This window comes from Xyrauchen texanus, chromosome 37, assembly GCF_025860055.1.
Source record: "Xyrauchen texanus isolate HMW12.3.18 chromosome 37, RBS_HiC_50CHRs, whole genome shotgun sequence".
Lineage (NCBI taxonomy): Eukaryota > Metazoa > Chordata > Actinopteri > Cypriniformes > Catostomidae > Xyrauchen > Xyrauchen texanus.
The window spans coordinates 7,568,231-7,585,975 of NC_068312.1; the positions used below are offsets into that span (position 1 = coordinate 7,568,231).

General features: G+C 38.2%; 1 protein-coding gene across 6 annotated transcripts in view; it reads right to left on the bottom strand.

The window, feature by feature from the left end:
- Positions 1–17,745, bottom strand: part of aak1a (AP2 associated kinase 1a) — a 67,922-nt gene that overhangs the window by 18,979 nt on the left and 31,198 nt on the right. For 5 of the 6 annotated variants that reach the window (XM_052108453.1, XM_052108452.1, XM_052108450.1 and 2 more), the window contains 5 exons: positions 16,227–16,420; positions 12,357–12,550; positions 12,053–12,231; positions 11,776–11,862; positions 2,089–2,157 (listed from right to left, as the gene is read on the bottom strand). In XM_052108453.1, coding sequence (XP_051964413.1) covers positions 2,089–2,157; positions 11,776–11,862; positions 12,053–12,231; positions 12,357–12,550; positions 16,227–16,420 — 723 coding nt within the window. The remainder of the gene's footprint in view (positions 1–2,088; positions 2,158–11,775; positions 11,863–12,052; positions 12,232–12,356; positions 12,551–16,226; positions 16,421–17,745) is intronic. The other variant, XM_052108451.1, reaches the window with a different exon arrangement.

Below are 17,745 nucleotides of genomic sequence, written 5' to 3' on the forward strand. Positions count from 1 at the left end.
GGCCATTCTCTGTTGACCTCTCTCATCAACAAAGCACAATTCTGAGTAAATTCTAGAGACTGCTGTGTGTGAACATCCCAGGAGATCAGCAGTTACAGAATTACAGAAACCAGCCACATGGCACCAACAATCTAATCTAATCAGCCAATCGTGTGGCAGCAGTGTAGTGCATAAAATCATGCAGATAAGGATCAGGAGCTTCAGTTTATGTACACAGAACAGAATGCTATTCTGAGATGCGGGTTGGTGCTGTTTTGGCGACATGAGACATGACACAATATTTGGGAGGTGGTTTTAATGTTGTGGCTGATCTGTGTATTCTGATGGAATGCAAAACTTATTTAGAGGGAATGCAAAATGTATTGCGAGAGAACGCAAAACTTAATGAGATGGAAGGCAAAACGTATTGCGAAGTAACACAAAACTTGTGAGGGAATGCAAATTATTGAGGTGGTACACTAAACTTTTCTCACATGATGGAAAGCAAAACTTATTGTGAGGGATCATTTAACTTTTTATCAGCAGCTCTGTCAACACTGGTTATATGTAAGCTTTCTGCTCAATGTCACTTTTAACTACATTTCCCTGTTGGTAAAACCATAGTTGTTGCCTAGTTTTTGCTGTCAAATATAATGTTGATTGTTTGAAAGTTCAGTATACACAAAATATAAATATTACTCTTTATTCTAGGCCTTAAAAACTAGTAGGCTTATACAAACTATTCTTAACTGTATATAAGATAGTCCTAAAGAATTAGGCTTAATGTCAAACTGAAGTTGAACTGATAACCCATTGTTGTAATTATATTTTTTTGGGATGTTGGTAATATTAGTTCCGCTTTCACTTGTTTCCGCAGGGAGTGTAATAAGGGCGACACGCTCTCTCGTAAGGTAAACAAATGACAGGAGAAGAGGACTCTACAGGTGTTACTGTTAATGCGGTTTGCTCAGCAATCATTTAATAAAGATGTTTGAATTATACCCCATCTTGTATTCTGTGTTATTATTATGATACCTGTGCCTTTCGGAGACGGAGATGCTGCTACCGCAGATAACAGTAAAAAACGCTTCAGGCAGGATGTGCCAGTTTAGTTTATATAAAACGTTTAGAGCACGTAAGCAAACGAAACCAAACTCTGATCACTTCTGTTACTCTAAGCATCAGAGGGAATTGTGGAGCATAGAACCGCTCTGAAAACACTGTAACAATGCTCTAACTTAATATAGACTGGACAGAGCAGCGCAAACAAACTTTGAAGGGAGCAGACTATTTATTTATTTATTTAAATCGCAGCCTTTGCAATTTAATAATCGCAAAAGGTCATATCGCGGTTTCGATTTCATTTCGATTAATTGTGCAGCCCTAGAAAGAACACAAACTATTGCAAAAGAATGCAAAACTTATTGTTGGGAAACAAAACTGTCTGCGAAAAAGCAAAACTTACATGCGATGGGTTGCAAAACTTATTGCGAAGGAACACAAACTATTGAAAAGGAATGCAAAACTGAATGCGAGAGAACGCCAACTTATTGTGAAGGAAAGCAAACTATTGCAAGGGAATGCAAAATGTATTGAGAGGGAACGCAAAATGTATCGCTATGGAGCGCAAAGGGAAAATATTCAGAGGAAACATAACTATTGCAAGGGAATGCAAACTATTGCGAGGGAACAAACTATTGCAAGGGAATGTATACTATTCCTAGAGAACGTTAACTATAGCGAGGGAATGGAAAATGTATTGCCGAAGTAATGCAAACTATTGCGAGTGAATGCAAAATTCTAAAACTCTATTGGAATTGACTGTTTGCACTAGTCTAGTGTCTCGTTGCTTCACATTAGTAGCATTATTTGTGTAAATAGGTTAGAACATACAAATTCAGTCACATATGAGGTTCTGTAGAAGTCAGGCAGTAGACAGTGAGGCAGCCCATGAGGGTTTGGAACAGAGACTGTGTTATCCAGAACAACAACTTGCTCATTTGGACAGACTATAGATAATGAGAGGTACTTAACAACGTCAGCAGATTCAATGCTTCAGTGAGCAAGCTGCATTATGCAGAGTAGGAGGATATTTATAGATTTGCTGACCTGGTAGTGTGGCTGACCCAGGTTCAGTCTGTAGAGGGTCCAGACCAGGAATCAGAGAATCCATCCCAACTGCAATAAGAATAACACAAATACAAATATGTTGGTTTGATAATATATATATATATATATATATATATATATATATATATATATATGAATGAGTGAAGGAGGAGTGTTTAAACATGTCCATCAGCATCTCCTTCCATCTCTCCTATATATACTCTATATACACACAATAATCAGCCACAATATTAAAAGCACATGCCTAATATTGTGTAGGTCCCACTCGTGCCACCAGAACAGCGCCAACCCTGAGATTCTGAGATGCTATTCCTCTCACCACAATTGTACAGAGCGGTTATCTGAGTTACATAGACTTTGGCAGTTCGAACCAGTCTGGCCATTCTCTGTTGACCTCTCTCATCAACAAGGTATTTCCATCCACAGAACTGCCGCTCACTGGATATTTTTTGTTTTGTTTTTGGCACAATTCGAGAAATTCTAGAGACTGTTGTTGCAGTTGTAACTGTTGCAGTTAAAGAAATACTCAGACCATTCTATCTGGCACCAACAATCATCCATGCGATAATCTAATCAGCCAATTGTGTGGCAGCAGTGCATAAAATCATGCAGATATGGGTCAGGAGCTTCAGTTAATTTTCACATCAACCATCAGAATGAAGAACAAATGTGATCTCAGGGATTTGGATCGTGGCATGATTGTTGGTGTCAGATGGGCTGTTTGAGTATTTCTGTAACTGCTGATCTCCTGGGATTTTCAAACACAACAGTCTCTAGAATTTATGAATGGTGCCAAAAAAAATAAAAAAACCAGTGAAATGGTAAATGGTCTGCACTTATATAGCGCCTTTTTAACCTTAACGGTATTCAAAGCGCTTTACATTGTGACACATTCACCCATTCATACACACATTCATACATCAATGGCAGCAGAGCTGCCATGCAAGGTGCTAGCCTGACATTGGGAGCAACTTGGGGTTCAGTGTCTTGCCCAAGGACACTTCGGCATATGAAGTCGAGTGGGCCGGGATTCAAACCACCAACCCTGCGATTAGTGGACAACCCGCTCAACCAACTGAGCCACAGCCGCCCCAGTTGATGACAGAGTTCAACAGAGAATGGCCAGACTGGTTAGAACTGACTACTGTAATTCAGATAACCACTCTGTTCAATTGTGGTGAGAAGAATAGCTTTGTTTCGGCAGCACAAGGGGGGCCTACACAATATTAGGCAGTAATATTAGACACACACACACACACACACACACACACACACACACACACACACACACACACACACACACACACACACACACACACACACACACACTGCATATATACAGCTGAAGTCAGAGGTTTACATAAACCTTAGCCAAATACATTCCCTGTCTTAGGTCAGATAGGATCACTACTTTATTTTAAGAATGTGAAATATCAGTGACCTGGGAAGCTCAGGGAGTAAAGATCACACCTGGAGTCACAAGTTCGAATCCAGGGCATGCTGAGTGACTCAAGCCAGATCTCCAAAGCAACCAAATTGTCTTGGTTGCTAGGGAGGGTAGAGTCACATGGGGTAACCTCTTCGTGGTCGCTATAATGTGGTTGTCGCTCTCAGTGGGGCGCGTGGCGAGTTGTGCGTGGATACTGCAGGGAATAGCGTGAGGCCTCCACATGCGCTATGTCTCTGCGGTAACACACTCAAGAAGCCACATGATAAGATGCACGGATTGACGATCTCAGACGAGGAGGCAACTGAGATTCGTCCTCCGCCACCCGGATTGAGGAGAGTCACTATGCCACCATGAGAATGTAGAGTGCACATTGGGAATTAGGCATTCCAAATTGGGCAGAAAAAAAAAAAAGAATGTGAAATGTCAGAATAATAGTATAGCGAATTATTTATTTCAGCTTTTATTTCTTTCATCACATTTCCAGTGGGTCAGAAATGTACATACACTTTGTTAGTATTCCAAACAATTGTGGTAACATTGCCTTTAAAACGTTTAATTTTGGTCAAATGCTTTGGGTAACCTTCCACAAGCTTCTCACAATATGTAGCTGGAATTTTGGCCCATTCCTAAAGATAGAACTGGTGTAACAGAGTTTCTGGGCCTCCTTGCACGCACACGCTTTTTCAGTTCTGTCAAATTTTCTATTGTCTTGAGGTCAGGGCTTTGTGATGGCAGTCAGGGCTTTGGGATGGACACTCCAATGTCTTGATGTTGTTTTCCTTAAGCCATTTTGCCACAAATTAGGAGTTATGTTTAGGCTCATTGTCGTAAATGGGAAGGCCCATTTGCAACCAAGCTTAAACTTCCTGGCTGATGTCTGGAGATGTTGCTTTAAGATACCCACATAATTTTCCTTTCTCATGATGCCATCTATTTTGTGAAGTGCACCAGTCCCTCCTGCAGTAAAGCACCCCCACAACATGATGCTGCTACCCCCATGAATCACGATTGGGATTGTGTTCTTCGGCTTGTAAACCTCACCCTTTTTCCTCCAAATCCAAATCCCTTTATTGTCACTCAACCATATACACAAGTGAAACAGTGGGAGAAAGTCTTGGGTGCAGTTCCAAGCAACATAGCAGTATGACAATTACAATAAACATCTGATTTACACATAACACAATTTACACATCTTGTTACAACTTGTTCTCCCAAACATAACGATGGTCATTATGGCCTAACAGTTAAATTAGTTTTTCATCAGACAAGAGGACATTTCTCCAACAAGATCTTTGTCCCCATGTGCACTTGCAAACTGTAGTCTGGCTTTTTATGGCGGTTTTGGAGGAGTGGCTTCTTCCTTGCTGAGCAGCCTTTCAGGTTATGTCGATATAGGACTCGCTTTTACTGTAGATATAGACACTTGTCTACCTGTTTCCTCCAGCATCTTCACAAGGACACACCTTTGCTGTTGTTCTGGGATTGATTTGCACTTTTTGCACAAAACTACATTCATCTCTAGGAGACGGAATCCATCTCCTACCTGAGTGGTATGAAGGCTGCTTGGTCCCAAGCGTTTATAATTGCGTACTATTGTTTGTACAGATGAACGTGGTACTGTCAGGTGTTTGGAAATTATTTCCAAGGATTAACCAGACTTGTGGAGGTCCACATTTTTTTCTGAGGTCTTGGCTGATTTCTATTGATTTTCACATGATGACAAGCAAAGAGGCACTGAGTTTGAAGGGAGGCCTTAAAATACATACAAAGTACACCTCCAATTGACTCTAATTAGACTATCAGAAGCCTTTCTGGAATTTATATATATATATATATATATAAATTAAAGATAACTATGTATAATTATATCATCATTATGTGTTGAATTATTGTTATATGAGGGGCCTTCTCAGCAAATATTTGTATATGCGATTAATCGCGATTAATTAGATAAAAAATGTAATTGATTAACAGCCCTTATATATATATATATATATATATATATATATATATATATATATATATATATATATATATATATATATATATATATATATATATATATATATATATATTATTATTTTCTTTTTATTAGAGCCATTTTGTTTAGAAAATCAATTGGGATTTATTTTTTATCACTAAAAAACATGTACCATTCTGGGATAAATATTTAAAGAACTAAAATCATGGTGGACTTATAATAAGTCTAAGTTCAGTGAAACTAAAGAGTTCTATTAATTAATTAGAATAGAAAAACATTTTATTTGAATTGTTAAAATTTGAAATCTTTGCATCTATAACAGATGTCATGCTTCCCACTTTTAATGTGTTATTAAAGTGATATTTATAAGAACTTCTGTTGCAAACACTGTGCCTTTCCAAACACTGGGATTCTTTTATTCTACGATCTGGTCACCTAAACTAATTAACAATATTACATGAATTTGCTTTTTTTAAAGAAAAGGAGGGACGAGTCTAAATAACGTTTGTGGTATTCAATACTATGCCACAAATGCTGCTGATTGAGACCAACTTGTATTGAACCCAGAACGGTCCTTAAATTCTTGTAATCAGACTTTCAATTAAGAATGGACTGAAAAGCCCAACAAAATGCTATAAAAAAAACAGCCTTTATTAGTATTAGTTTGAACTCAGTTTCCATAATCCAGGTGTTATAATCAGCAAAAACCCTTCATGTTTAACAGGCAGCCTCGTTGTGATCTAACGGTGACTTAGTGGGAGTTCAATAGCAGAATGAAGCCAAAGCTAAAGTCCACAGGTTTGCAATGGATGGTGGAAGGCTACTACCCTTTTGAAACATAATAGAGTGCATTTACACGCACTTTAAAAGTCTAATTTCAATCGGCCTTAAGCAATACTTCGTCTTTTTAAAATGTCATGCAAACATCCAATCGAAATCGTCCCAGTCCTGTTTTGCAAAGTCGAACTAACAGACCTAGATCATGCGATTGTTGATCGGTTCCATCCAGCATGTATACACATATCAATCGGACCGCAATAGGCCTCAGTGTTAGCCGTATGCTCCAGAAAATGAAGAAGGTGCCTAGCGACAAGTATTTAACGCAAGAGAAAGCCGGAAGAAGTAACAACAACAACAAATGTGTGCGTTTCATACAGAAGTTATCATGCGTGTGCCCTATTCTATGTTTACTCTGAACTCAACTTTTAAGTCATTTTTATTGGAAATTCTGTTTGAAGTGATTTTACGCCATGGCTATTATGATTGTTCTCCCTTCTCCTTTGCAAATGTCTTTCTTTAAAAAATAAATAAATAAATAACGATACAAAACGTTTTCATGATCTTACGTGGACTATTTTTACAAATTCCTTCATAAAACACAGTAAAAATGGTAATAAATGCATACTATGGCCAAGGTTAGCATGCTAGCATTAGCATAAGCGCTATGAATGCAGTATGTACACATTACAAATCACACATTATCTACTGCATACAGTATATCTTACTTTCAGTTATCATTGAGTGGCTGTAAAGGCTTCTTTTACTGATCTCATGTGGATTCCATTCATAGAATGGATAATGGATATTTATTGAATATGCATCCTGAAGCAAATACTAGCTACAGATCCTATTGCCTGAAGTTTTACTCTACAAATGTAGATACTTTTCTGTCAGGCATTAGAAAATATATATATATAAAGGCTGAATATAATTATAATGTTTATAGTCTCTTCTTCCCTGGTAATTTATTCTTCAAAGCACACTCTCTACATCAGGGTTGGTTATATTACAAATAAAATAATGATAGAAAATTATATAAAGATTTTGAACGTTTATTTTAATGCAAAGCATTACTGATTTTATTCTCAAAACATGACACGTTTACAAGCTAAATGGGTCATGATGCAGGTCTCGTCAATGCTTTGACTGCCAATGGTTTGACTTCCCAGCACACAACTGAATAAAACAGGCTGCATGACTACGATGAATGTTTAGTGTGTGAGTTAGATTTGCATACGACGGGTTTCAACATTACTAAATTACACAAATAAAATACATGTTCCTCTCTCGCTTGCTTTTACTCACGTGTCAATGATTACCCCTCCGTGTGCCAGTAATGCAGAGATCTGTGTTTTGACATTATTGAAGTTGATCACTGAGAAGACTTACATTCACTGAGCACTTTATTAGGAACACTATCCTAATACTGGGTAGGGCCTCCCATTGCTCAGTTCTTCATGTCATGGATTCCACAAGATGTTGAAAACATTCCATTGAGATTCTGGTCCATGTTGACAAGATTGAATCACACAATTTCAGCAGATTTGTTAGCTGCACATTCATGCTGCGAATCTCCCATTCTACCACATCCCAAAGGTATTCTAATGGATTCAGATCCGGTGACAGGGAAGGCCACTGAAGAACAGTGAATTCATTGTCATGTTCATGAGTTACTAGTTTGAGATGACTTTTGCTTTGTGACATGATGCATTATCATGCTGGAAGTAGCCATTAGAAGATGTGTACATTGTGGCCATGAAGGGATGCACATGGTCAACATCAATACTCAAATAGGCTGTGGCATTCAAGCGATGATTGATTGGTATTAACAGGCCCAAAGTGTGCCAAGAAAACATTCTCCACACAATTACACAACCATCACCAGCCTGGACTGTTGGCACAAGGCAGGTTTGGCCCATGGATTCAAGCAGTTGCCGCCATATTTTGACCCTACCATCTGTGTGCTTGACCAGGGCCACGTTTTTCCAGACTTCAACTGTCCAGCCTGTGCCCACTGCAGCATCAGCTTTCTGTTCTTGGCTGACAGAAATGGAACCCGACGTCTTCTCCTGTTGTGGCCCATCCGCCTCACGGATTGACTTGTTGTGAATTCTGAGATGCTATTCTGAACCAGTCTGGCCATTTTCTGTTGACCTCTCTCATCAAGAAGGCATTTCCGTCTGCAGAACAGCCACTCACTGGATGTTTTTTGTGTTTGGCACCACTCAGAATCAACGCTAGAGACTGTTGTGCATGACAATCCATGTTGTGTGTGAAAATCCCAGGAGATCAGCAGTTATAGAAATACTCAAACCAGCCATATGGCACCAACAATTATGCCACGGTCGAAACCACTGAGATCATCAGATTTTATGTATTGCACTAATGCCATACAATTGGCTGATTAGAAGTGGCCTCAACAATGGACATGAAGTGGCTGTATCACACTTTTCCATGCGCATAATATCGCACTACAGAATACTAAGCTTTTTAGAAGTGGAGAGAGAGAGAGAGAGAGAGAGAGAGAGAGAGAGAGAGAGATAGAGAGAGAGAGAGAGAGCACTCGCATACATTGTTGCCAAATTGGACAAATGAAGTATAACATTTGGTGGAATATTTCCAATTTTTGCAAGTATTAAGCTCTGATTGGGGATTTGACATGCACTTTTGAGAGGGCTTTTTGTCTGGGATATGGAGGCTGAAGGTCCAGTTGAACTACCAGTGCATAAAACTATTGCGGGGAGGGCAAAACTATTTCAGAAAATGAATTCCCTCCCTGTCCTATAAGGGGCTCCGTGGACATCCAATCGAGACTGTGACAAATGCAAACCAATTATTCATTTTATTTCATTTTGTTACAGACTATCTTCACATCTCAGGCTTAGGGTTGTAACTCGAACGGAAGAAGGGGAAGGAACCCGACTATGAGACAAGCTATTAGTTTCTGTGGTAGTCACTTACTGCAGTAACAATCCAGCAAACAGTTGCAAGTGCAGTTGACAAGGTTTCATTAAATATGAAAGATCCAGATACATGCAGATCAATCGAGAATTAAACTCTCAGTCAGCGTGCAACACGTTTTTACTCACAGTCTTTGCGACTGAAAGGAGGTCTTTAAGGTCAGGGTTTGGTGCGAGGAGGTGGGGGGTGCTCAGGTCACAGAACAGCAGAACGCATGCTTTCCCCCTTTTGCTAAGGTAGAAATCAAACCATCAACCTTTAAACATGAATTAACACAAGTTCTTCTAGTCTTACCGACTACGCCACTCGAGCAAACACCACTAACTATTGTAAGCGACAAAGTGTGTCAGGGTGTGTGTATAGATCTCCACAGAGCTAGAGTACACAGAAGGGCCAATATTACGACCTTGCATCCGGCTGCTCTCAAAAGGTTTACCTGTGCCTAAAAAATACCCGGAATGATCTGGCATGTGTCATCAGATTCAGAGGATTAGCGGACTGCTAAGTAAGAACCACGAGTGTTAATCTACTCTCTGAGCTTTCTGCTGAGAGCAGTCACAAAACAAAAACATGCATCTCTTCAAAACACATAAAAAATGTATCATTTATCATTAAAATAGAGAACGACATTTCCAGGAAACTAACTGTATTATATGTGCAATGTTATACAGTGTAGCAGAATATGCCATTTTTATATTTAAAGATGATGTTTGTACATTTTATATGCAAAGACAACTATATGTAAGCCATTCATAGGTTGATTCCCACAAAAAGTGTAACCACTGTGGCTCTAAGTGTGAGATTGGGGTGGAATTTATCTGTTTGTCTGAGCACCAAAAACTTCCATTAACTTTTAAAAGGTAATTGGCAATTCAACTTTGGGGTACTAGATGGTCAATAACGAAGTCAGTTCACTACACAGAACAGCATGAAGACCGAAATCAGCCAGTGGGTGAGATGCACGTCACGTTATTTCAGGAAGTCTTGTGTAGATCGGACACATTTGCTGCTTAACGTCATTCAAAAGACTACCTTGTTCAAAGTATAAAAGTGGAACGTTTTCCAAAAGTATGGAAATGTCATATTGAGCGTGCTGAATAATTACAACTTCACATTTTATATAGGGCAGATGGACACACAAACATTCTATCCATTTCCAAACAAATGTTGGGACCCACTTTATTATACGTGTCTTTAACTACTCATTACTTAATCATTTGATTCCATGTACATGCATGTTGTTGCATTATACTTGCATTTGAAGTACCTGTATTTAATTACATCTGTAGTTAGCCTGTTTACTTAATCCTAATCCTAACCATACCTCAACCTTTAGTAGTAGCCAATGAAATTATTATGAGAATTTTGCAGAACAACATGTATAACACAATAAATACACTGGGCCTGTTCCAAACCCTAGTGAGCTTGCTCCGGAGGTGGCTTTTTAAGACATTTAGTTTTGGCCAAATTCTAAGGTAGCATCGTATGTATCCTTTCCCGTGATCGCAGCCTATGTAGAGCGTTCCAAATCGCTCTCTTATGAGGCTCCATTTCAGTTAGGAAAGGCAGCTGCCTATGTAGGAATGAGACAGTGAGGCAGCCCGCTAAGTTTTGGAACAGACCCATTGTATTGTATGTCGTTTTAATTTTAGTACATAGTAGTTTAAGACACCTAATATACAGCAAAGTGGGACCAAATGTAATGCAGTCCTGAAAGTAAAGGGGAAAAGTAAACCCCCCCCAAAAATTACAATTCTTTCATCATGTGCTCAACCACAATGGAGATGTTTTGGAATGCTGATGCTGCTCTTTTCAATACAATTAATTGTAACCCCCTATATATCCCCTCGTGTGCTCTGTCCTGTGCTGGATTCTTCCTCTTGTTTTTCTTTTAGTCGGTCATGTTTGGTCCCGTCTTTTTTGTTTTTCAACTTGTGTGCAATATTCCAACTCTTCTGAAGCCATAAGCTAGCTTTGTGAGAGGAACAGAACAAATTGCCTTAAAGAAAAAGTGTTATTTTCCAAAACATTTCCCCTTCTCTGCAGCTCTCAAATCTCATTTGTCTTCGCATATACTGAAATTCAGACCCGGATTTTTGCTTTAATTTACAGTATATCAAATGGCATGTTTTTGTTCTCATAACTGGACAAAATGTGGGAAGACTTTCAGTAAATAATGACTTAAATTTATTTTTATTTTTTTGTCACACAATGCTATCTTATGGCTTCAGAAGACTTGGAATCTTTCTATGGTGCTTTTATGGGACTTTCACATATTCAGAGCTTGACAGCCCCAGATCACTATATGCTTGCATTGTAATGAGTACTTTATCTTCGTTTGTAAGAAAGTAAGAAAGAAAGTTATAAGGGTTTGGAATGGGATTTTAGGGTGAACTATCCCTCAAAACATCAACAGACTCTCAGCAAGCAATGGGAGCCTGGGAGAGACATAGAGCAAGACAGAATGAGACACAGAAAGATAAATAGATTATACCTGGTCCCTGGAGAAATCCTTTATTAGAAGATACAGGCTGAAACCCAGGAATCAGATTTTCAGAACAGGCCATTTCTGCTGTATTAGCTGTCATCACACACACACAAACACACACACAAGTTACTGCAGTCTCTAAGATGAGGCTTCTTTTGTATAAAACGTGCTGAGTAACTAAAACAAACATTGTAATATAGTATATCTAATACAGGGAAAATACAAAAATACTGTAAAGAACTACTTGGAAGATTTGACTCCATATAAATACATTTGGTTTTACCATCAAGTTTAGCAAAGTCTTTGTTGAGCAGCTCTTCAGCTGTGAGTTTAGAGAAATTATCATCACCAAAGGGATTCCAGGATGCTGCGGATCCAGCCGTGGAGCCTGGCACATCCCCTGACTGATAAACACTCTGCTGCGATGAGCATGGAGAACCAGAGGGAGTTGTGCTAGCTGACCTACAGCAGACACAAAAACAAGTTTTTGTTACTGTACCTTTAAGAAGTTCTATGTGTAAATGACCTCTGCTATGATTGGCTAAGCTCTGCATTTAAATGATATATTAGTTGTCTCGTAGATTTACTTGGACTTGTTCAGGCTGGCCTCAGCTGCGGCGGCTTGAAGCAGTTGAGTGGACTTGCTTACAGGAACTCCAAATATGGTGCTGTGTGTGACGTCACTCAGAATTCGTCTGTGCCCTCCCTTTGGGGCATTCTTAGGAGAAGAGGGAGGAGTCAAAGAGCCTACTTTATTCGCCCCATGACTCAGAGAGACAGACTTTACGGAAAGAAAAAAGATAAAGATAGAACAATATTAAAGACTACAGAAGCTGAAGGATCCTAATTTTAACAATTAACTTCTAAAATTACAGGAGAGAATGGTTTCAAGATGAGATGTTAGGGGGTGTTCACACAGGAGGCGTTCTTGAATCTGTCTGTGCTATTTTGTATTGTTTGTCTAAGTAAATATACTAGATGAAGATCTTAGATTGTTGCAACATAACTGTTTTTCAGCGCCTCACACCATGAGCAGCAGTTTTTTAAGATGTACTGTCAAGTTAAACGATGTTCAGTAATGAAAACTCTTTCATGACTGATTTTTCAAGTATTATAATGGGTATGACAATATCTGCTCACGCTGCAGAGCAAACACTTGACTGATAAGAACATGCACAGAGATGCTACTGCTGCACAATTAGACATGCATACAATCCCCCTGGAGTAAATATAAACAAGTGGTGCCGGGTAGGGGGAGGGTTACAGAGACAAAGCTCTCATAACACGATACAGCTTACCAGCTGAGGCAATTTAAATGCTAGAAAAAAGTATTCAAGTTGATTACATCTCAAAGGACCTATAAGTATGTGTCTTATAAAGTTTCATGACTGAACATAAAATCATATACATTTAAAAAATGTATTTTGCTGTGCTACATCTAGCTTATTTTAAATGCAAGAATGTTTTCTATGTGAACAGTCTCTTAGTCTTTAAAAGCTGAAGACAGAGAACTTTAGTTGTAAAGAAAAGACAAATCGGTTCTTGTTTTTAGAAAAAAGGTGAGCATTATGTCTGTGTACTGAGAAAATACCTAACACTTCCTCTTTGAACTGTTCAATGTCTGTTCTTAGATAAATAGGCCATTTAAATTAATTTTAATGTAAAAACCTATCCACTTACTCTTGCATTGTACATGGGTAGTTGACAAATTGCAACATGCTATATTGCATCTAAAAGTATTTTAAATAGCATTCAGCTAATTATTTTATGAGTGTGCCTTATTATGCCTATTATTATGTATGATTATGAATATATATGTATTATTATTCATTAGAATTTTAACATGGAATATTTTGGTAACACGTACGTTTGGGATCATAAATTAGACAGTAATTCATGAATATTAATTATACTTGTAAGTGGCTAGTTATGGACTTGTTTGGCATTATAAAGTATTTATTAAGCCATTATTGGCTGATTTCTTATTCTTGCTTTATAGTCCCTTTAAATTAGCTTTTGTATACTTTAGCTAGTCTGATGCTAAATAAATCCTTTATAGGTTCTCAGTACTCTGTGTGAATGTGCCGCTTATAAGCATGAAATATATGTACAATGAATACAGTATTTCAACAAAGCAGGGAAGGTTAGGTTTAGGGGTCAAGGTTGGTGTAGGGTGTCTATTGTGTCACTCTAAATAAACATAAGAAACATGCTGCAGTGATGCCCCTATACTGTATGGTATTTAAAATAGCATCTAACTCCATTTTCCCTTAGTCAAAGAAAATTTTTTTTAGTGCTATTTACACCAAGTATCAAAAGTCTCTGCCTTCAATATTTATTTCATACCTATAAGTTGCCTATTCACATAGTGTAATGAGATCCTATAAAGGATGTATTTTGCACCTTCCTAGCTATTGGTTTATTTTGTTTTTACCTAATAAGTAAGGAAAAAAAAAAACAAGTAAAGGGTAAGAAATCAAATGAACAAAGGCCTAATAAATACCTTGAAATTCCAAACAAGTCCGTAACTAGTCCCTTACAAGTCAAATTATTAAATCACTAATTACGGTCTAATTTCTGATCCTTAAAAAAAGTTACCAATATTTTTAACTACATGGAATATTTGTACTATAAAAAATGTATCTGTCACCGAAGGCAAACATGTGATTAAAATGCTGAAAAACGTAAGAAATGGTGACCAGCATGTATACTAAATATACACTTTCCTTTATATTTTCATATACGCTTAACCTAAAATACTGACGTTAAAAATCTTGATATAAAAAGTCCAAGGTCATGTTATGCATTAACTATTTCCTGCATCACCTTGCAGTAGGTGTACTAATTAATTTCTCCACAAGGTAAATCTTTGGAAATTAACAGAAAAATAGAATGGAAAAAAACGTTAAAATAATCCCTTATAAGCAAGTTTCAGGCCTAAAACATAAACTATGCAAGAATATATACACAAACACTTGTAGCTACACAAGCAATTTGTTGCAATCTGAAATGTGTCAGACAACACAGTACCAGTTCACATTGCATCCTCTATGTTGCTGCAAAGGGCGCTATCCCATACATAAAAAATGATCTTTTTCGTCATATGTTCAATGGCCAAGCCTTTGCGTACTTGCGTAAAGTATGTTTCTGGCTTTAAGGTGCATGGCAAACCAACAAGAAGAGGATAGTAGCTGTAGAAAGCCAACAGAATCCCTACAAAGATAGTCCTATCACAGCAGACGCAGATGGTGGAGGGTTACCGTCTGCTCTAGGTCCACTTCAGGGTCAGCGGATGGAAGGGGTGCTGCTGAGGTGGTTTTAGGTGGAGGAGGGGTGGAAGCATGTGGTGTAGGGGGTGTAGGGGGTGGAGGTGCCATAGCTTTGGCTTTAGGTTGGACAGGCACAGGCCGGGCCACAGAGATATCACCATCTACACAATTTGTCAGCGAGCATGGTGCAGGCGGGGCGGGGCTGAAACTTTTGTCGTTTTTGTCTGTGCAGTTGCTGATAAAGTTGCGTGACCTGCCTGGCGGTTGGTGAGAGGGTGGAGTGTGGGTGGAGGGGGTGCCCTATTCTTAGGTTTGGAGGGCGTGGTAACAGGGGTGGAGGAAGATGCAACCGTTTGTGCAGGTAAATTGCAGCTCTGCGTTGATTGAGGCTGCTAAAATAGGGAAGTAGGCGCACCAATTGGCATTAAAATGTGTAATGAAACATTTTTGCAATTATAACAAATGATTAAGTCAACATGAAACAGCATTCAGAAGCCATTTTACTTTCATAATGTGACATGTTTAAGTGAAACAAGTGTAAAACTTGTCAACAAAAATGACAGATGAAAATGTTTGTTGACAAGGGTTTTTTGGGTTCCGTCAATGGTAATGAAGAAGAGATGAAAAAGATGCATCATGTCAAGATTTATAAAAAAAAGATGGTGTTGCTGAATATATGAAAAATAAATTGCAAGATTTTAACAGTACATTTTTCTAAATATCTTTTACACACTTTTTTGTCATTTTGCCCATTATTATCACCTAAAATATGACCTTAAAAACATGACCTAAATTAATAAATATTAGGATGAAATATTGAAGAGTTAAGACTAAAACTATGACTAACAAAAAAAATCTGTGTAAAATTAACAATATTGAAACAATATTTAACAGTAAAAAAAAAAAAAAAAAAAAAGTAATAAACTATTAACAAGATTTTAGAAAGCAGACAACTGTAGCTTAAAACATTGTCCAAATGGCTATTTGGCTATTAGTTAACATTAACAAAAGAAAGTCATTTTAGAGGTGGACCAAGTTATTACATGATAAAAGATTCAAGAGACAAGATTATAAAGTGCACGGTAAGAAAAGGAATATATAAAGAAAGTGAAAAAGTCCATTTAATTTCATGTTGCCTTCAAAGCAAGAAATAAATGTCACTGACAGAGTATTTTGTGTAGGAGTTACCTGTTGTTGAGCAGTAAAGAAAGCTGCAGTTTGATGTTGCACATAAAGTTGTCCATGCTGGGGTGTGGTCTGAGATGGAGAGGGAGTGGCCTGTATTGGATTGGGAATGGCTTGTTGCGGAGGAACAGGAATCTGTTGAAGCTGAGGGTTCTGTGATTGGCCAGGAGCAACAGGCTGGGCGGCTATATTAACATCTGTGAGCCAATACAAAAAATATACAAATCCTACCATCACACACAGTGACAAAATTGCATGAGAAACACATTATATAAGTCATTATATATTTTTTGTTTTTATCTCAAAAATGTTTTTCAAGACAGAAAGAAAGAAAGAAAGAACAGAAACAAAAGTAACAAAGATGAAAACAAAGAAAGACAGAGAGAGAGAGAAAAAGACACAAAGAAATAAAAAAAGAAAAAGAAAGAAAGAGAATCAAACTAAATAAATTACACAACACATATATTTAAAAATAAGCAATAGCTCCTCTCTCTTCCATATTGACAGCAATTGACTGCAAAAGTAATTCATTTCCAAAGAGAGCAATTCAATTACTGGAAGTGTCAACGCCCCATAACCAGACGCAATAGTGACAAGCAACATGCAAAAAAGACATTTTGTCCATTTCTTGGTTTCCATTTCTCTTGTGTTGTGCAGACTAGCCCTGCCCACAGTGAAATCCCACTCTGTATATTAAACATAAAATATTTATATGTCCCATTTTCACTTTCAGTTAGGACAGAAAAATGTGTCGAGTCGTGCCTAGTTAGGCCACTGTCATTGTTAACAGCCAGACTATCTGTCCAGTATTTCTGGTGCTAAAACATAGCAGAAGAATAACAAGAGGTCAGGTTATTCATTACCAATGAAATGTGCAGGCCTTTAACTGGCTTTGACATCAGACACAGGGAGTGAAATAACAGCTCAGTAAGATTCACATCATCAGAGGCTCAATAGCCGAGGCTCATTAATGAGGTTTAAATGTTCTCTCACTAACGACATGCTGAGTGAACCAGTGGGAATACTAGAGCTGTGTGTCAGCCAAAGATGCATGCAGGTCAAAACAGCGCACGCAAAGTGTCGTCAGGGGAAAGAGAGCAACAGAGATAAAAGACAAAGGGCAATTCTGAGCGAGTTTGATTCATATTTTGATAGATCCTTCATCTTGATAATTATATAATACACTGAGGGAGTCACATGATGCCATGCGAAGATCAGACGTGTGAACTGTGAGCACTTTGCGCTATGCTAGTTTTAATACTTTTATGGCATAAACCGGTGAGATTCGATACACTCTGTTCCATAACTGTTCTAGGAGGACATTATGTCAAAGAATTAAAAATCATCAGGCTCTGGAGACATTAAAAGACACTTACGTGCTCAAGCTGACAATCCTGAGCAGGCCGCGGGCCTGGGAGTCGATTTGGTCCGAGATGCAGTGAGAGATGCTGAGCATGTTGGCAATGCTGAAAAAGGTCATTGCTGACTTGGAGGATCTTGCTGTGATACGTCGATCAATCAT